Raw genomic sequence first — 18,384 nt, 5'->3', positions numbered from 1 at the left:
GCCTCAGCCTGCCTCCGCCTCCGCCGGCCACCCAGCCGGCAGAAACCTCCACGTCGCCTCGGCCGGCGACCCCGGAGACGCCTCCGTCTCCCGACAGCCCGTCCTGTCCTCCCTCCTTGACGTCTCCTCCTCACTCCTGCCAGCTGTCTTCCCCCGCGGTCTCCTCTCAGGTCCTCTGCCAGGTGTTCCCGTTGAGCGGCCGGACGGGGATGATCTCGGCCTTCGTCCAGGCTCCGGTTCAGGTGCAGACTCAGGGGGGTCCCAAGCCCATCCTGCCCCATTCGCAGACCTCCGGCTTCGCCCAGCCTCTGCTGGTGGGCTCCGCCATGCCGCAGGGCACCGTGATGTTCGTGGTGCCGCAGCCGGCCGTCTCCCAGCCGCCGCAGGGCCCGCAGACCGTCATGACCCTGGGCAACACCAAGCTCCTCCCCCTGGCGCCGGCTCCCGTTTTCATGCCGTCAGGAGGCAGCGGCGGCGTTTCGCAGGCCGACTTCTCCCGCAGGCGGAACTACGTGTGCACGTTCCCCGGCTGCAAGAAGACCTACTTCAAGAGTTCCCATCTGAAGGCGCACCTGCGCACACATACAGGTACGAGTCACCAGCTGTCCTACAGTCAGTGAACTAACCACAGACGCTCATCTGTCCTACAGTCAGTGAACTAACTACAGACGCTCATCTGTCCTACAGACCCTGAACTAACCACAGACGTTCATCTGTCCTACAGTCACTGAACTAACCACAGACACTCATCTGTCCTAGGGACAGTGAACTAACCACACTCATCTGTTCTACAGACAGTGAACTAACCACAATCATCTGTCCTACAGTCAGTGAACTAACCACAGACGCTCATCTGTCCTACAGACCCTGAACTAACCACAGACGCTCATCTGTCCTACAGTCAGTGAACTAACTACAGACGCTCATCTGTCCTACAGACCCTGAACTAACCACAGACGCTCATCTGTCCTACAGTCAGTGAACTAACTACAGACGCTCATCTGTCCTACAGACCCTGAACTAACCACAGACGCTCATCTGTCCTACAGACCCTGAACTAACCACAGACGATCATCTGTCCTACAGTTATTAAACTAGGTGTTTGTTGAAAGATGATGTTAAAGACACATGAATAATTAAATAAAGTGACTCGTGTCGTGTCCTCTGCAGGTGAGAAGCCGTTCAGCTGTCACTGGGAGGGCTGCGACAAAAAGTTCGCCCGCTCCGACGAGCTCTCCCGCCACCGCCGGACGCACACCGGCGAGAAGAAGTTTGTCTGCACCGTGTGCGACCGGCGCTTCATGCGCAGCGACCACTTGACCAAACACGCCCGGCGGCACATGACCACCAAAAGGGCGTCGTCGTGGCCCGCCGAGACCCGCGACCTCGGCAAAGGAGCGCCGGCGAAGGGCCCGAACAGAGGCCCCGCCCTTCCTGTCGGCGTGCTGGTCCCCGCCGCCAACTAACGGACTCATGGAGCCCACAGGGCCAACTCAGGACCCCGGGGGGGGGGGGGGGGGGGGGGGATAGAGTCCTCGTTGAGACGGCCGTCCCACCGATCCTTCAAATCCAGTCAACGGACTTTTCATGCCACAATAGTTCAAATGATTAAAAAGGGTTAATTGTGATCTGGTGAACAATCGACATAGCCGGGAGTTTCACCGCCCTGCTCAGGACATTTTATTCCCACCAACTACAAACTCGCCAGAGGAGGAGGAGGAGGAGAAGGAGGAGGAGGAGGAGGAGGAGGAGGAAGAAGAAGAAGAGGAAGAGGAAGAGGAAGAGGAGGAGGAGGACGACATGAAGGCGACAGGCTGCTACTCATCCACGGACAGAAACCAACAAAAACCTGACATTGCACTGGATTTTAAAAAAATTAAATCTCGCTTGTTTTTGTTTTCTCTCTCCGTGTGTACTCATGTTTACTTCACGTGTACATGTCACATTTAGCAAAAATGTATGCACTCTTATTTTTATTTTTCTTCTTGTTTGCCAAAGCCTCTGTACCGCGCTTCTCTTACTAGCCGACCTCTTTGTATTTGTCCGACTTGTAAATACTGTAAATACATCGATATCTATATGAATGTTACGTGTATTCCAATCTGCATTTATTGACAGTACGAGTTATTGATATTTTAAAAATGTCAGTGGACAGTATTCATCACTGTGATACTACCTACTCTCTTTGCTTTACACATTATTATTATTATTATTATTATTATTTAATAAAAATTTGTTGAGGAAAAAGTGCTGTTTTTATAGCTTGATTTGGCCCATAGTGTAGCCAGTAAGAAAATACCTCATGTTATTAAATGTTATTCTTAACAATTGCAGCGTATAGCAGAATAATGCCGTTTCTGAACATTTGCCTGTAAACGCCAGTGAAGAAATAACGGCTTTTTATAATAAAAAACTTTACCACGAGAAAAGCCGCGTTGGTTTGTTGTTTCTCCGACGTTCAGGGAAGTAGTGAAAACATTTAGAGATTTTATGTTTGGGTGGATTTCATTGCTCGCGTGGAAAAGCTAGGCTAACTAGTTTTCTCTTGATCGTAAACTGCGTTCGCTCATGTTCAGGGACTTAAAGGAACATCTGAACATTTTGAGGGTTCAAAGATATTAGTCAGCGGTGAGGACACAATTAGCTTAGCTTAGCATCCAGTCTGGAGGCAGCTAAGCGCTAGCTTTGTCTGAAGATGAAAAATACACCTTTAAAACTTTCTTGATTAACATGTAAATTATAAAATGTGGACACAGACAAGCTGTAAAAACACTATTAGAAGGGTTACTGAGCTACGGTGAACTAACATTACTACAGCTGAATTTAACACGGAAAATAAGCAAAAATTCCCACAATGCATTTCTTTTTTTGTCTTTTTTTTTAAAGAGAATATCTATACAACTATCCACTTGGAAAATCCAAACATTTACTTATTAAAATACAAACTTTATAACTTTGTCGTGTTAAATCTTGTTTGAAGATGACCTGGATTGGTTTTGTTGTTGTTGTTGTTGTTGTTGTTGTTTTAACTCCCTTTGTGTGTCCGTTTATTCCCTGTGAATTGTTTTACTAAAAGGCTGAAGTTCAATTTAAGTACTTTAAATGTACTTAACAGTTCTTAAATAAATGTACTTATTCCACCACTGTTAATAATCAGCTGCTTGATCGTGTAAAACGTCTATAAAAGACTAACTCCTCGTAAAGATGTGGTGAAATCAAAGACGTTACAAACAACCACGAACGACAATCCGCTCCTCAAAATGTCGTGATTGTTTCTGTTCTCAGAGGTTTTAGTTTTTCACGGTGAAACAAAAAGCCTGAACTGAGCAGGTTATTGCAGAAACACGCACATCGTCCCGTTTGTGAAGCTTCTGCTCGACGACAGCGGGGCTCTCCTCCGCCCCGCCCCGGTAACAACCGTCCACCAATCACGGGGCAGCAGCCGAGGGGGCGTGACCAATGGGAGAGCACGACGTTGTGCCGGGAACGTGAGAGGGGCGCGCCATTGGCGGGCGGGAAGCTCCGCCCCCTTGCCTTACTGACCGACATTCAGCAGGAGCCAAAGAAAAGGAATAAAAATAAATAAATAAAAATAAATAAATAAATAAAACAGTGGAGTCCACTGGTGGGGCGACGTGAGCGGGGCAACAGGAACACCGTGTGGCGGCCGGGTGGTACTGCAGCTCAATTTAAAAAGATTGTAAACAATATTACAGCTCTATGTGTAAATATGTTAATATATTATAATATCTAAATAGTTTATAATGTAATATTTATAGACGTTACAAGACTGGTTCATGTTACTGAAACGAGTCCCTTCCTGTCTGGATTTCAGTTTATTACACTATATTTCTGGCAACAGTCCCTTTATTGTGCAAACCTGTCTTTTATTGTGAAATCCACTGACACAAGGATGGAGATAATATTGTAAAAGCTTACAAATAATGTAATCACAGTAAAACATTATGTGATAGCTCTACAGATGCATGCTGGGTGATTATTTTCATTGTTGATTAATCTGCTGATTTAAAATAACAAATTGTGAAGTATCAAAAGAAAAATCTGTTTTGATTTTATAACTCAAACATATTAAATCACAATCTATTGAATTTATTTATAAACTGCATGTATTAAACGTAATCAGTGATATATTTGCTAAAACATCCATCCCGGCCGCCAGGGGGCGAAACATGTCTATTTGTGCTGTCGTCACCTTCCCGGGCAGCCAATCGGGACCATCCCCGGGCAGTAACCCGGAAACAGTTGCTATAGCGACGTCGTCCTCTGCGAGGGAAGAACTCCTTTTAATAACGTCCGATTTTGGAGGGAAAATGAAGCCGAAACTTTCCCTCCGGAGGCTGAAACCCGCTCAGATAAAAGGTACAACACACCCAGGTGACCGGAAACAGAACAACGAGAATTCAGCCTTGAAACCCGAGTTTGTTCTGTCGAGGTGGCGCCAAATGTAAACCCGACAACACGTCTTGTTTTCTTCAACCCCTGATGTCGGATTGAGTTCTTGATGGAAACACGCGACACATCTCCTGCAGACAGCACAATGTTTGGGTTGGTTTATTTGTTTGTTGGCGCTAAATTGCCTTTATATGGAAGTAAACAACAACAAAAGCGCGGCGGGAATAGAGTGAACTCCATCTCACGGTTATTATGGGCTGTAAATAAAGACTTGGAGTAAAAACATGTTGATGTTGTTCACTGAAATAAAGCAGAAAACAAACATGCTCGTTTCCGGTTATTATCAGTTAATATGTGCACAGTCCGTTTGAGGGAATTTAAACAGTGGAAACAACATTTATTATATATCCAGACCACTTTAAGTTTATATATTAATGTTGACATGATATTCATGTTTATATTATACTAATGTTTATATTATACTAATGTTTATATGATATTAATGTTTATATTATTAATGTTTATATGATATTAATGTTGACATGATATTCATGTTTATATTATACTAATGTTTATATTATACTAATGTTTATATTATACTAATGTTTATATGATATTAATGTTTATATTATTAATGTTTATATGATATTAATGTTTACATGATATTAATGTTCATATGATATTAATGTTCATATGATATTCATGTTTATATATTATTAATGTTTATATGATACTAATGTTTATATGATATTAATGTTTATATTATTAATGTTTATATGATACTAATTTTTATATGATATTAATGTTTATATGATATTAATGTTCATATGATATTCATGTTTATATATTATTAATGTTTACATGATATTAATGTTTATATGATACTAATGTTTATATGATACTTCCGGTCGTTTAAATGCAGTTTTAACGAGCTCTTTACGACCTAATTATTTCAAGTGAGTTTACGTGAGTAATGTCGTCATGATTTTTAACGTTAAGTTCATATTTTAGAGTTGAATCGTTTCCAATGTTCCTAAATGTGCTCTTTAGTTGAGCCCTGTCGTGTTTCTGAAGCGCTTTGTTTCCGTGGTTGTGTAACACCGGTTGGTCCGTTGGAGAACAGGCTCAAACAAAGCGCTTTGGATTTCCCGCAGTCGGTTTGGAGTCACGTGAGCGCGACTCTACAAGCTGATTGGCTCCAATGCAGCGTCACTTTAAAGGGACGGCGCGAGCTGCGTTCCTATTGGCCCGCTGCGTTCTAAGCGCCAATATTTCAATAAAAAGGTCGCGCGGGCTGCAGAAACCGCTTCAGTCTGCTCTCCGTCTGTTTGCTGCTCGACACTTTAACTTCTTGCTGCTTTTATTTTTACTTCTTTCTGCTTTTTATTTTTACTTCTTTCTGCTTTTTACTTTCTTCTTTTTATTGTGTGCGCGTGAACCACAGGAAGTAACGATGCTGTCTGCTCGCGCTCCTTTCTCCGTGAAGAACGAGAACACCGTCAGCAGTCAGATGAGCAACATGGCGCTGGACAAAGAGAACACGGTGAGGGACACGGGGACACGGTCCGTCAGAGACACGGGGACACGGTCCGTCAGAGACACGGGGACACGGTCTCACGAGCTCTGACTCACGTGACGTCAGCGGCTCCGCGCGACGTGACGCTGATGTCCTGATGTCTCTTTGTCTCCTGATGTCTCTTTGTCTCCTGCAGCCTCCGAGCCTGAACACCAGCCGCGTCCTGGCGTCCAGAACCGCGCGGAGAATCTTCGGAGAAGCTGCGGTGAGTGTCCCCGAGACATCCAGGCTGTCCTGCCGGTGTTACGTTCACGGACGCCGCTACTTGTCGGTGATTGTGGTTATGGCGCCAACAGCCCGCTGTCGGTGTGTGACGTCACTGATCGATTATCTCGTGATCAGGACATTATTGACGTGTTGGTATCAAAACAAAGTGTTTTTATATGTAATAAAGTTTTTCATTTTAAGTCTCTTGAGGTTTTGATGCCGTCTTCAGGAAACTCTGGCGGACATCTTTGATCAGATCAATAATAACGATCGTTAGCAGGAAGTGACGCTCCTGAGTCGCGTGGACTTCATGACGTCGTTGTGTTTCAGCCCAAAGCCGTGAAGAAGAGCTCGGTGGAGGAAGAGGAGCCGCTGCTGAAGGACAACCCCCGTCGCTTCGTCATCTTCCCCATCCAGTACCACGACATCTGGCAGATGTACAAGAAGGCCGAGGCGTCCTTCTGGACGGCGGAGGAGGTGGGCGGAGCCTCCGACGGGTGTTACAAAGAGCGTGGTGCCGGCCGACGTGGCGTTAACGTGTCCCGTGTGCGCAGGTGGATCTGTCCAAGGACGTGCAGCACTGGGAGACGCTGAAGGACGACGAGAGGTACTTCATCTCCCACGTGTTGGCCTTCTTCGCCGCCAGCGACGGCATCGTCAACGAGAACCTGGTGAGGACCGAGCCGCTCGGGTTCTGGGTCCGGGGTCGGCCCGAGGTCCGCCGTCACGTCCTTCGGGTCCGTTCGTTAAACTGTCGTTCCTCTCTCCGACCGCCAGGTGGAGCGCTTCACGCAGGAAGTGCAGGTGACGGAGGCCAGGTGTTTCTATGGTTTCCAGATCGCCATGGAGAACATCCACTCTGAGATGTACAGCCTGCTGATCAACACCTACATCAAGGAGCCCAAAGAGAGGTGAGCTGGTCTGTCCTGGTCTCTGTCCAGGTCTCTGTCCTGGTCTCTGTCCAGGTCTCTGTGGTCTCTGTCCTGGTCTCTGTCCAGGTCTCTGTCCTGGTCTCTGTCCTGGTCTCTGTGGTCTCTGTCCTGGTCTCTGTCGGTCTGTCCTGGTCTCTGTGGTCTCTGTCTGTCCTGGTCTCTGTCCAGGTCTCTGTGGTCTCTGTCTGTCCTGGTCTCTGTCCAGGTCTCTGTCCTGGTCTCTGTCCTGGTCTCTGTCCAGTCTCTGTGTCTCTGTCTGTCCCTGGTCTCTGTCTCTGGTCTGTCCAGTCCTGTGGTCTCTGTCTCTGTCCAGGTCTCTGTGGTCTCTGTCCCGGTCTCTGTCTGTGTGTCTCTGTCTGTCTGTCCCGGTCTCTGTTGTGTCTGACGGTGCGTTCACTGACCCTCAGAGAATACCTGTTCAACGCCATTGAGACTCTCCCGTGTGTGAAGAAGAAGGCCGACTGGGCGATCAACTGGATCGGCAACAAGAAAGCTGCCTTCGGTAAACTGAAGCTGATCGAGTTGATCTTATTGATCTTATTGATTTTATTGATCTTGTTGATCTTATTGATGTTATTGATCTTGTTGATCTTATTGATCTTATTGATGTTATTGATCTTATTGATCTTGTTGATCTTATTGATCTTATTGATATCGATCTTATTGATGTTATTGATCTTATTGATGTTGATTTTAGTGATTTTATTGATCGTGTTCGTCTGTCAATCACCAGGAGAGCGCGTTGTGGCCTTCGCCGCCGTGGAGGGAATCTTCTTCTCCGGTTCGTTCGCTTCGATCTTCTGGCTGAAGAAGAGAGGCTTGATGCCCGGCCTGACCTTCTCCAACGAGCTCATCAGCAGAGACGAGGTGACGACGGACGACCGATCCGGACCCCGTGAGGTTGACGTGAAGCGGCAGATCGTTGACGTTATTGTGCGTGTTGCCTTCAGGGTCTCCACTGTGACTTCGCCTGTCTGATGTTCAAACACCTGCTGAACAAACCGTCCTCAGAAACCGTCCTCAGCATCATCAAGGACGCCGTCGAGATCGAGCAGGTGGGTCGAAGTGCGGGTCGTCACGAGTCGCTGCTCCGGGTGACCCGAGTCTAATGGGGTCTGTCTCTGTCTCTCTCTCCGTCTCCGTCTCCGTCTCCAGGAGTTCCTGACGGATGCTCTGCCGGTGAAGCTGATCGGGATGAACTGTGATCTGATGAAGCGCTACATCGAGTTCGTCGCCGACAGACTGCTGCTGGAGCTCGGCTTCACCAAGGTAACGGCACCGCCGGGGACCGGAACTCCGGGTCAGAACCGGAACTGGGCGGAGTCGTCCGGGCCGCAGGCGGTGATGATGAGCGGCGCAGGGGTACGGACCTCAGCCGGTGATGGGGGCTGAGTGCTGCTGCCGACTCCGATCGGAGGACGAGTGGTTCGCTGACGGAGCAGCAGCAGCACGACACAGACGCCTGACTGAACTCACCTGTGGCCGGAGGGGGCGGGGTCACACCTGGCAAATAAGGGGGCGGGGCCACACCGGGAAACTAAGGGGGCGGGGTCACCACCTTGAGGTTGACTTATTCTATATTTTTAAACTCACCTCTGGTGAACCCAGCAGCTTTATATCGGTTCTAGGACACACGGACGTTTTATTTCTGTAGGACGTCATTTGAAGAAGTTCAGCTGAGATCCTGAGCTGTGTGTGTGTGTGTGTGTGTGTGTGTGTGTGTGTGTGTGTGTGTGTGTGTGTGTGTGTGTGTGTGTGTGTGTGTTCCTCTGCAGATCTACCGGGTGGAGAACCCCTTCGACTTCATGGAGAACATCTCTCTGGAGGGAAAGACCAACTTCTTTGAGAAGCGTGTTGGTGAGTACCAGAGGATGGGCGTGATGTCCGGCACCACGGACAGCACCTTCAGACTGGACGCCGACTTCTGAACCCGCGTGGCTCCGCCCACTTCACCGGACCGCTCGGCCAATCGGCACACAGGAAACAGGACCGCTCGGCAAATCAGAGTGCAGACGGGAAGAGAGACTGCAGTCCCGGGTTCTGTTCATGAAAACGGATCAGAACTCCGGATTTCTTTTTGTACAGAATATGTGTTTTTTTATCAGTTCAATGTTTTGTGCAGTTTTGAGTTTTTTTTGTTTTGTAAATTAATAAATTTATGTAAAATTTTTCAAAAACCTTCTGAGATCTTTTAAAACACCCATATTTGAATTTTAAATAAATTAAATGATTTAAAATCATATTTTCTTGCTTTTCACCTGAAAACTTCAGATTGATTAGAACATATTGATAAGGTGCTTCGATGAGGTTCATTTGAATTTTGAACTGTTGTGATCGTTGATCAGCTGACATACTTTATTTACAAACAAACATTTACTGTAATTTATCATCTGATTAAAGTAGTGAAGGATTTTTTTATGATCAGCTGTAATTGAACTCGTGAAGTCTGACTGTCTTCATTCTGGGAAACTGGGTGGATGTCAATCAATCATTATTGGAAGCACGAGACTGACCAAACCTCCACAGTCCCTGGAGGTCAGGACAGTGACGTCACCACACCGGAACACAATCTTTTCATAAAAGAAAATCTTAAACGGAGAAGAAACTAAAAACTTTTTATGTGAATCTTGAGGTAAATATAAATACGTTTTCCGGCTGTAAAAAGGTTCCTTCGTGTTAATGACTCGTTTGATCTGAATCATTTGATCTGAATCGTTTGATCTGAATCATTTGATCTGACGCGTCCGTCTCATCCCGGAAACATGAGCCGTGGTGACGTCAGACCAGGAAGTAAACAGTCAATAGACGTCCGTTGAAGTTCGCTCTGCGCCCAAAATGTCGACTTCGAGCCCGAGACAGACGTTTTCCAACCCGGTAAGATGCTCCGAGTGTTCGTCTTGATCGTCGTCAGCTGTTTTCCGGCGCTGTTGATGTTAAATCGATTATTAATCGATGTTTGTTCGGTAGCGGAGGAGCTAGCATCTTCAGCTAACGTCTTTGAATCAAACGAGTAGGTGAAGTGAAACTTCACGTTACTGAATGTTTAAAGTCTTTTAGTCCGTGTGGTGGAGCTCCTGGTGAATTCGGCATGAAGCTCAGCCACCAAATAACTTCATGTCAACAAGTATTTTAAAACGCCTTCGGGTTCCGGTCGCTCGCTTCAGAACATCCGGTTTGAAATTCAGATTTTCTTTCCGTCTGGAGGATTTGATGGCTGTTGGATGTTTTATTTCGGCCGAACTAAACACTCGTCTGAACACCGACCTGCGTCATTTCCTCCTTTTCTGGGTGAAACAAACGCGAAACAAATGTGAAAATCGATTAATTGTAATGGATTTCGGCGAGATTCAGACACAGCGCTTCAAATTCAGGTTGGTTTTCTTCCCACTGAGCAGTTCAGCAGAAATTAAACATTTTAGCCCCTGCCAGATGTTTCCAGATGTTCCGTTTGGTCACGAGGTGTTCCTGGTGTTTGTGTCCGCAGTCGGTTCCCTTCGCCGGGACGATCCTGGGCGGCCTGTCGCCGGGGGAGATGGTCCTGGTCCAGGGCTCGGTGCCGTCCGACGCCGACAGGTGAACTTCATCCATTGTTCAGTGTTCTCCTCAATCACGATGAGTCGTTTGTCTGAAGAACGTCAGGAAACGGTGGAAAAAGATCCATAGAGGATCAAAAATAAATAAATACAACAAAATAAATAAATCAAAAATATTCATCCGTGAGTCCAAGTCAATGTTTGTGCTCAAATTTGAAGAACATCTCAAGAAATTCCTGAGATGTCGCGTTCACAAATCATGGAGGACACGGTGAACGTGACCTCTGACCTTTTGACCACCAGAGATCAAATCATTTCATGGTCTGAGTCCAAGTGAACGTTTGTGCCTCCAGAACTTCCTGAGAAGATCTGACCGTGAAAATGGGCTGGGTTGCGGTCACGGCGACCTTTGACCCGATAAATCTGATCCGGATCATTTTACCTCGTGTTAAATTCCTTCGAGGCGTTCGTGACTGGAAGACGTTCGAACTGCGTTTTGTTGTTGTTGTTGTTGTTGTTGTTGTTGTTGTTTCCCCGTGCGTTCCTGCGTTGAGGTCTGAGCGCTCTGTCGCCCTCTGCGCCGTCTCCCAGGTTCCAGGTGGACTTTATGTGCGGCAGCAGCGTGAAGCCGCGGGCCGACGTGGCGTTCCACTTCAACCCGAGGCTGCTGAAGTCCTGCATCGTCTGCAACGCGCTGCAGAAGGAGCGCTGGGGCCGAGAGGAGATCTGGAAGAAGATGCCCTTCGCGGCCGGCACCGTGTTCGAGCTCATCATCCTCATCCTCAAAGACCAGTTCAAGGTGAGGAACCCCAACGTGACGGTGAGAACGATCACAAGAATCAAGAATCGAGTTTACCATCAAGAAAACAAAACGACCTCCAACTTCCTCCGGAAATCATTTCTGCACCTGAACATGTGTTTGTTTGTTTTTCCTCAGGTGGCCGTGAACGGAGTTCACGTGTTGGAGTTCAAATACCGAGTGGAGATCGGCCGCGTCGACACCATCTGCATATCGGGAAAGGTCAAAGTTCAAGCTGTGGGCGTCGTCCCGCCGAGCCCGGTGAGTCCGCCCCGATCGCTCCGGCGGTGTCCGACGGAAACGGTTCATGCAGGAAGGAGACTTAACTTTTTTTTAACGTTGTGTTGTTTTCTAAGATTGCCGTCTCGCCTGCTGCCAGTCGGACCAATCAGGACGCAGGAATGAATGTAATTATAAAACTCGCAAGCTGAATCACGTTCGTTTCTTTTTGTTTGTTTCCACCACAGACTGTTTCTAAAAGAGTTCGTAGCTTCAGGTCTGTAAAATGGTTCTGATCCAGAAGTGTCTTCAGCTGCAATACCAGCGAGTGCCACTAGAGGTCGGCTCCAAAAAGCCTCCGGCTCCATAGACTCCCATTCAACTTCTCTCATCAAATCCAAAGTGAATCAAATGTGTCCATCAGTTATCTCGGTGTTGTTAGCTAAAGTCACTCCTTCTTCTTAGTTTTCTGGAGGTCCATCTGAAAATAATCCCTCATTCATTAGAAAAGAAGATTCAAGAAGACCTGTTTTTGGGGGCGTGTCTGTTTGATTGACAGGTTGGATTGGATTGAATTGCATTGTTGTTTTTTTTAATTCCCACAGTTTGAGATAACTTCATTAATATTTTAGAAAATGAAAAAAAAAAAAAATCTCTTTTTATTGATTTTATTTTCAACCAGTGAGCTGGAAGTGTTTCTACCTGTTTATTAAACGATAACGTGCTCCTCTTCTTCCTCCTGCAGCCGATCGTCTCCTTGTCAGGTGACCTGGTGAGTTTTTATGATGTCACATCCGATCACTGTATTGATTAAATTCTAATTTAATTAGAAGCTCAGACTGTTTCACTCTGATTTTGTATTTTAATAGTTCGTCACGTGACCGTCGCTGCACCGCCATCAGCTGATCACAGTTTATTGATCAATCAATGCAGTTCTTCGAGTCTTATTTTGTAAGGTGTGATGACTTCCTGTTTCCTGCAGAGCGTTCCCTTCAGAGGGCAGCTGGTGAAAGGACTGAACGTCGGACGCAGCGTCGCCGTCAGAGGACAGACCAATCAGAACGCACACAGGTGAGTGCCACCAGTGATGTCATCGGCGCTTTGATCCTGTTCAGTGTCGTCCAATAGAAAAACCCCAAAGACTTTAAGAAGTAGAAAAACTAAATTTGAAACTTGAGACAAAAAACTGAAAGTATTTTTCCAACATTAACAGAAAATATTGTTTTTCTTAAATGCTGTAAAAATGGAAGTTTGGTTGGTGGGCGTCGCCTCGTTCATCCTGACAGCTGGCTGTAAAACTACGATGTCATGACTTTTTGTTTTAGACAACATCTGTACTATTTTTGTTTTTAACATTTTATACTATGATACAGACAAAAACTATAATAATACTTTTTTTAAACGACATGTTACACTTTGTTTATACTCAAATTTGATCAAATGAAACAAAAGAAAAAGAACAAACAAAAAATCTTTTTCAATATTTATTTTAGCCGTTTAATGTGATTCCTCTTCGATACTCTATAAATTGAAGTGTGTCGGTGGATTATCGATGACATCACGTTTCCTTCACTTCCTCAGTTTCTGTGTGAACCTACGAGGGTCGAGCGGCAGCGACATCGCTTTTCATCTCAACCCTCGTCTGAAGAAAGAGGTCTTCGTCAGGAACTCCTTCCTGTCCGAGTGCTGGGGCCCCGAGGAGACGCAGCTGGCCTCCTTCCCCTTCGCTTCTGGACAATATTTTGAGGTAACCTTTGACCCCCCGCGTACCCGTTCAGACTTTCCGCTCTGGAAACCGCGACGTGTCCCTTTAACCTGCAGATGATCATCCTGTGCGACGCCAAGTCCTTCAGGGTCGCCGTCAACGGCCTCCACCAGCTCGACTACAAGCACCGAGTCCAGGACCTGACGCTGCTGGACCAGGTGGAGGTGCTGGGAGACGTCTCGCTGCTGGACGTCAAGGTCCTCTGAACCGTGTCTTCTTTGTTTTTAACACGTCAGACAGGAATCACCACTTGTCTTTAAAGTATTTTATCCTGTTGATGCACTTTGAAGCCTCGACTTGGTTTCATCACGTGGATGTGAACAAACTAAATAAACGCAGCACTACAAATCTGTACATATGTAACAATCTAACAAATCTAAATATAAATCTGGAGTTTATTACAAAAAGCAGGGAACAAAACAGGTTTTAGTCTATTTACAAAGACTCCCAGCATGCACTGGGACAGAGGTAGCATCACTTCAGGGTTAGAGTCCTGTTGTTGTCCCTGTGCAGTGAAACGGAGAGTTGAAGTGTTTGAGGGGCGGAGCCACGCGGGTTCAGAAGTCGGCGTCCAGTCTGAAGGTGCTGTCCGTGGTGCCGGACATCACGCCCATCCTCTGGTACTCACCAACACGCTTCTCAAAGAAGTTGGTCTTTCCCTCCAGAGAGATGTTCTCCATGAAGTCGAAGGGGTTCTCCACCCGGTAGATCTGCAGAGGAACACACACACACACACACACACACACACACACACACCAGGATCTCAGCTGAACTTCTTCAAATGACGTCCTACAGAAATAAAATGTCCGTGTGTCCTAGAACCGATATAAAGCTGCTGGGTTCACCAGAGGTGAGTTTAAAAATATAGAATAAGTCAACCTCAAGGTGGTGACCCCGCCCCCTTAGTTGCCAGGTGTGGCCCCGCCCCTTAGCTGCCAGGTGTGACCCCGCCCCCTTAGTTGCCAGGTGTGGCCCCGCCCCTTAGTTTCCAGGTGTGACCCCGCCCCCTTAGTTTCCCGGTGTGACCCCGCCCCCTCCGGCCACAGGTGAGTTCAGTCAGGCGTCTGTGTCGTGCTGCTGCTGCTCCGTCAGCGAACCACTCGTCCTCCGATCGGAGTCGGCAGCAGCACTCAGCCCCCATCACCGGCTGAGGTCCGTACCCCTGCGCCGCTCATCATCACCGCCTGCGGCCCGGACGACTCCGCCCAGTTCCGGTTCTGACCCGGAGTTCCGGTCCCCGGCGGTGCCGTTACCTTGGTGAAGCCGAGCTCCAGCAGCAGTCTGTCGGCGACGAACTCGATGTAGCGCTTCATCAGATCACAGTTCATCCCGATCAGCTTCACCGGCAGAGCATCCGTCAGGAACTCCTGGAGACGGAGACGGAGACGGAGAGAGAGACAGAGACAGACCCCATTAGACTCGGGTCACCCGGAGCAGCGACTCGTGACGACCCGCACTTCGACCCACCTGCTCGATCTCGACGGCGTCCTTGATGATGCTGAGGACGGTTTCTGAGGACGGTTTGTTCAGCAGGTGTTTGAACATCAGACAGGCGAAGTCACAGTGGAGACCCTGAAGGCAACACGCACAATAACGTCAACGATCTGCCGCTTCACGTCAACCTCACGGGGTCCGGATCGGTCGTCCGTCGTCACCTCGTCTCTGCTGATGAGCTCGTTGGAGAAGGTCAGGCCGGGCATCAAGCCTCTCTTCTTCAGCCAGAAGATCGAAGCGAACGAACCGGAGAAGAAGATTCCCTCCACGGCGGCGAAGGCCACGACGCGCTCTCCTGGTGATTGACAGACGAACACGATCAATAAAATCACTAAAATCAACATCAATAAGATCAATAACATCAATAAGATCGATATCAATAAGATCAATAAGATCAACAAGATCAATAAGATCAATAACATCAATAAGATCAATAAGATCAACAAGATCAATAACATCAATAAGATCAACAAGATCAATAAAATCAATAAGATCAATAAGATCAACTCGATCAGCTTCAGTTTACCGAAGGCAGCTTTCTTGTTGCCGATCCAGTTGATCGCCCAGTCGGCCTTCTTCTTCACACACGGGAGAGTCTCAATGGCGTTGAACAGGTATTCTCTGAGGGTCAGTGAACGCACCGTCAGACACAACAGAGACCGGGACAGACCGACAGAGACAACAGAGACCTGGACAGAGACCACAGAGACCTGGACAGAGACCAGGACAGAGACCACAGAGACCTGGACAGACAGAGACCAGAGACCAGAGACCAGGACAGAGACCAGGACAGAGACCACAGAGACCTGGACAGAGACCAGGACAGAGACCAGGACAGAGACCTGGACAGAGACCAGGACAGACAGAGACCACAGAGACCTGGACAGAGACCAGGACAGACAGAGACCACAGAGACCAGGACAGACCGACAGAGACCAGGACAGAGACCACAGAGACCAGGACAGAGACCAGGACAGAGACCTGGACAGAGACCAGGACAGAGACCTGGACAGAGACCAGGACAGAGACCAGGACAGAGACCTGGACAGAGACCAGGACAGACCAGCTCACCTCTCTTTGGGCTCCTTGATGTAGGTGTTGATCAGCAGGCTGTACATCTCAGAGTGGATGTTCTCCATGGCGATCTGGAAACCATAGAAACACCTGGCCTCCGTCACCTGCACTTCCTGCGTGAAGCGCTCCACCTGGCGGTCGGAGAGAGGAACGACAGTTTAACGAACGGACCCGAAGGACGTGACGGCGGACCTCGGGCCGACCCCGGACCCAGAACCCGAGCGGCTCGGTCCTCACCAGGTTCTCGTTGACGATGCCGTCGCTGGCGGCGAAGAAGGCCAACACGTGGGAGATGAAGTACCTCTCGTCGTCCTTCAGCGTCTCCCAGTGCTGCACGTCCTTGGACAGATCCACCTGCGCACACGGGACACGTTAACGCCACGTCGGCCGGCACCACGCTCTTTGTAACACCCGTCGGAGGCTCCGCCCACCTCCTCCGCCGTCCAGAAGGACGCCTCGGCCTTCTTGTACATCTGCCAGATGTCGTGGTACTGGATGGGGAAGATGACGAAGCGACGGGGGTTGTCCTTCAGCAGCGGCTCCTCTTCCTCCACCGAGCTCTTCTTCACGGCTTTGGGCTGAAACACAACGACGTCATGAAGTCCACGCGACTCAGGAGCGTCACTTCCTGCTAACGATCGTTATTATTGATCTGATCAAAGATGTCCGCCAGAGTTTCCTGAAGACGGCATCAAAACCTCAAGAGACTTAAAATGAAAAACTTTATTACATATAAAAACACTTTGTTTTGATACCAACACGTCAATAATGTCCTGATCACGAGATAATCGATCAGTGACGTCACACACCGACAGCGGGCTGTTGGCGCCATAACCACAATCACCGACAAGTAGCGGCGTCCGTGAACGTAACACCGGCAGGACAGCCTGGATGTCTCGGGGACACTCACCGCAGCTTCTCCGAAGATTCTCCGCGCGGTTCTGGACGCCAGGACGCGGCTGGTGTTCAGGCTCGGAGGCTGCAGGAGACAAAGAGACATCAGGAGACAAAGAGACATCAGGACATCAGCGTCACGTCGCGCGGAGTCGCTGACGTCACGTGAGTCAGAGCTCGTGAGACCGTGTCCCCGTGTCTCTGACGGACCGTGTCCCCGTGTCTCTGACGGACCGTGTCCCCGTGTCTCTGACGGACCGTGTCCCCGTGTCCCTCACCGTGTTCTCTTTGTCCAGCGCCATGTTGCTCATCTGACTGCTGACGGTGTTCTCGTTCTTCACGGAGAAAGGAGCGCGAGCAGACAGCATCGTTACTTCCTGTGGTTCACGCGCACACAATAAAAAGAAGAAAGTAAAAAGCAGAAAGAAGTAAAAATAAAAGCAGCAAGAAGTTAAAGTGTCGAGCAGCAAACAGACGGAGAGCAGACTGAAGCGGTTTCTGCAGCCCGCGCGACCTTTTTATTGAAATATTGGCGCTTAGAACGCAGCGGGCCAATAGGAACGCAGCTCGCGCCGTCCCTTTAAAGTGACGCTGCATTGGAGCCAATCAGCTTGTAGAGTCGCGCTCACGTGACTCCAAACCGACTGCGGGAAATCCAAAGCGCTTTGTTTGAGCCTGTTCTCCAACGGACCAACCGGTGTTACACAACCACGGAAACAAAGCGCTTCAGAAACACGACAGGGCTCAACTAAAGAGCACATTTAGGAACATTGGAAACGATTCAACTCTAAAATATTAACTTAACGTTAAAAATCATGACGACATTACTCACGTAAACTCACTTGAAATAATTAGGTCGTAAAGAGCTCGTTAAAACTGCATTTAAACGACCGGAAGTATCATATAAACATTAGTATCATATAAACATTAATATCATGTAAACATTAATAATATATAAACATGAATATCATATGAACATTAATATCATAAAAATTAGTATCATATAAACATTAATAATATAAACATTAATATCATATAAACATTAGTATCATATAAACATTAATATCATGGTATGAAAGGAGTTCGAGTCGGTGGAGTCTGTCGAGGTCAGCCAACTGTTTCTGACACCCAGATTGTCCGTACCTCCCGTACTTGTGCCACCGGATCCATCTCGGTGTTTTACTGCCTCTTGTCATGATTTCAGTGTCTTTTCTTTTTTGGTTTTTATTTTGATGCCTGTTGCTGGTGGTTGCTCCGAGGAGGACTGTTTGTCTCTTTAATTTAATTAATAATGTTTGTTTTTAATCTTGCTTGTTGTCTGTTTTTGTCTGAAGGTTTTGTCATTTTTGTTTGGTTTACTTAATTTTTTTAATTTATTTAATTATTATTATTTGTTACCACTTGAACATTTTGCAGCATTTTTACATCACAGTAGATATGTCTCTTTCTCCATTCACACCGATGAAATACAATGCCAT

The 18,384-nt window shown here is 47.5% G+C and overlaps 4 protein-coding genes and 2 non-coding genes across 7 annotated transcripts in view; 4 read left to right on the top strand and 2 right to left on the bottom strand.

Annotated features, from left to right (window-relative positions):
- Positions 1-2,247, top strand: part of LOC138636106 (Krueppel-like factor 11) — a 7,844-nt gene extending 5,597 nt beyond the window's left edge. For both annotated transcript variants that reach the window (XM_069723954.1, XM_069723953.1), the window contains exons 3-4: positions 1-588; positions 1,171-2,247. The exon at positions 1-588 is cut by the window's left edge and continues 223 nt beyond it. In XM_069723954.1, coding sequence (XP_069580055.1) covers positions 1-588; positions 1,171-1,466 — 884 coding nt within the window. In that variant the 3' untranslated portion in view covers positions 1,467-2,247. The remainder of the gene's footprint in view (positions 589-1,170) is intronic.
- A 3,074-nt stretch (positions 2,248-5,321) lies between these two features.
- LOC138636109 (ribonucleoside-diphosphate reductase subunit M2-like) lies at positions 5,322-9,305 on the top strand. The gene is made up of 10 exons (XM_069723957.1): positions 5,322-5,956; positions 6,126-6,194; positions 6,527-6,673; positions 6,751-6,867; positions 6,974-7,107; positions 7,536-7,630; positions 7,862-7,995; positions 8,079-8,183; positions 8,284-8,397; positions 8,904-9,305. Exons 1-10 carry the CDS (start codon positions 5,615-5,617, stop codon positions 9,054-9,056), a joined length of 1,410 nt encoding a protein of 469 aa, XP_069580058.1. The 5' UTR covers positions 5,322-5,614; the 3' UTR covers positions 9,057-9,305.
- LOC138636113 (small nucleolar RNA SNORD94) lies at positions 8,467-8,603 on the top strand. The gene has a single exon (XR_011312232.1). It is a non-coding gene; the product is annotated as a small nucleolar RNA SNORD94 (small nucleolar RNA).
- Positions 9,306-9,904: 599 nt separating the features above from the next.
- Positions 9,905-13,786, top strand: LOC138636107 (galectin-8-like). Its single transcript, XM_069723955.1, has 9 exons — positions 9,905-10,002; positions 10,613-10,701; positions 11,253-11,460; positions 11,599-11,721; positions 11,817-11,867; positions 12,425-12,451; positions 12,662-12,750; positions 13,261-13,426; positions 13,501-13,786. Exons 1-9 carry the CDS (start codon positions 9,964-9,966, stop codon positions 13,648-13,650), a joined length of 942 nt encoding a protein of 313 aa, XP_069580056.1. The 5' UTR covers positions 9,905-9,963; the 3' UTR covers positions 13,651-13,786.
- LOC138636105 (ribonucleoside-diphosphate reductase subunit M2) lies at positions 13,786-17,689 on the bottom strand. The gene is made up of 10 exons (XM_069723952.1): positions 17,185-17,689; positions 16,923-16,991; positions 16,444-16,590; positions 16,250-16,366; positions 16,010-16,143; positions 15,465-15,559; positions 15,100-15,233; positions 14,912-15,016; positions 14,698-14,811; positions 13,786-14,154 (listed from the first exon to the last, which is right to left on the bottom strand). The coding sequence occupies exons 1-10, from the start codon at positions 17,272-17,274 to the stop codon at positions 14,002-14,004; spliced, it is 1,158 nt and encodes a 385-aa protein (XP_069580053.1). The 5' UTR covers positions 17,275-17,689; the 3' UTR covers positions 13,786-14,001.
- LOC138636112 (small nucleolar RNA SNORD94) lies at positions 14,492-14,628 on the bottom strand. Its single transcript, XR_011312231.1, has one exon. It is a non-coding gene; the product is annotated as a small nucleolar RNA SNORD94 (small nucleolar RNA).
- Positions 17,690-18,384: the final 695 nt, after the last annotated feature.

Source organism: Brachyistius frenatus, unplaced genomic scaffold (assembly GCF_029030835.1).
Source record: "Brachyistius frenatus isolate BFR_SWC_R1_liver_20210118 unplaced genomic scaffold, ASM2903083v1 Contig_353, whole genome shotgun sequence".
Taxonomy (NCBI): Eukaryota; Metazoa; Chordata; class Actinopteri; family Embiotocidae; genus Brachyistius; species Brachyistius frenatus.
This window is presented reverse-complemented; position numbering and strand designations above follow the sequence as displayed.

Excerpts from the sequence above, each read along its gene's own strand:
- LOC138636109 (XM_069723957.1), top strand. The coding sequence starts at position 5,615 with ATGCAGCGTCACTTTAAAGGGACGGCGCGAGCTGCGTTCCTATTGGCC. Across the intron at positions 7,631-7,861 it reads CAACAAGAAAGCTGCCTTCG|GAGAGCGCGTTGTGGCCTTC; the intron begins GTAAACTGAAGC and ends GTCAATCACCAG. Across the intron at positions 7,996-8,078 it reads AGCTCATCAGCAGAGACGAG|GGTCTCCACTGTGACTTCGC; the intron begins GTGACGACGGAC and ends TGTTGCCTTCAG.
- LOC138636107 (XM_069723955.1), top strand. The coding sequence starts at position 9,964 with ATGTCGACTTCGAGCCCGAGACAGACGTTTTCCAACCCG. Across the intron at positions 11,722-11,816 it reads GCGTCGTCCCGCCGAGCCCG|ATTGCCGTCTCGCCTGCTGC; the intron begins GTGAGTCCGCCC and ends TTGTTTTCTAAG. Across the intron at positions 13,427-13,500 it reads CTTCTGGACAATATTTTGAG|ATGATCATCCTGTGCGACGC; the intron begins GTAACCTTTGAC and ends TTTAACCTGCAG.
- LOC138636105 (XM_069723952.1), bottom strand. The coding sequence starts at position 17,274 with ATGCTGTCTGCTCGCGCTCCTTTCTCCGTGAAGAACGAGAACACCGTC. Across the intron at positions 16,144-16,249 it reads GCATCGTCAACGAGAACCTG|GTGGAGCGCTTCACGCAGGA; the intron begins GTGAGGACCGAG and ends TCCGACCGCCAG. Across the intron at positions 14,812-14,911 it reads ACGCCGTCGAGATCGAGCAG|GAGTTCCTGACGGATGCTCT; the intron begins GTGGGTCGAAGT and ends CTCCGTCTCCAG.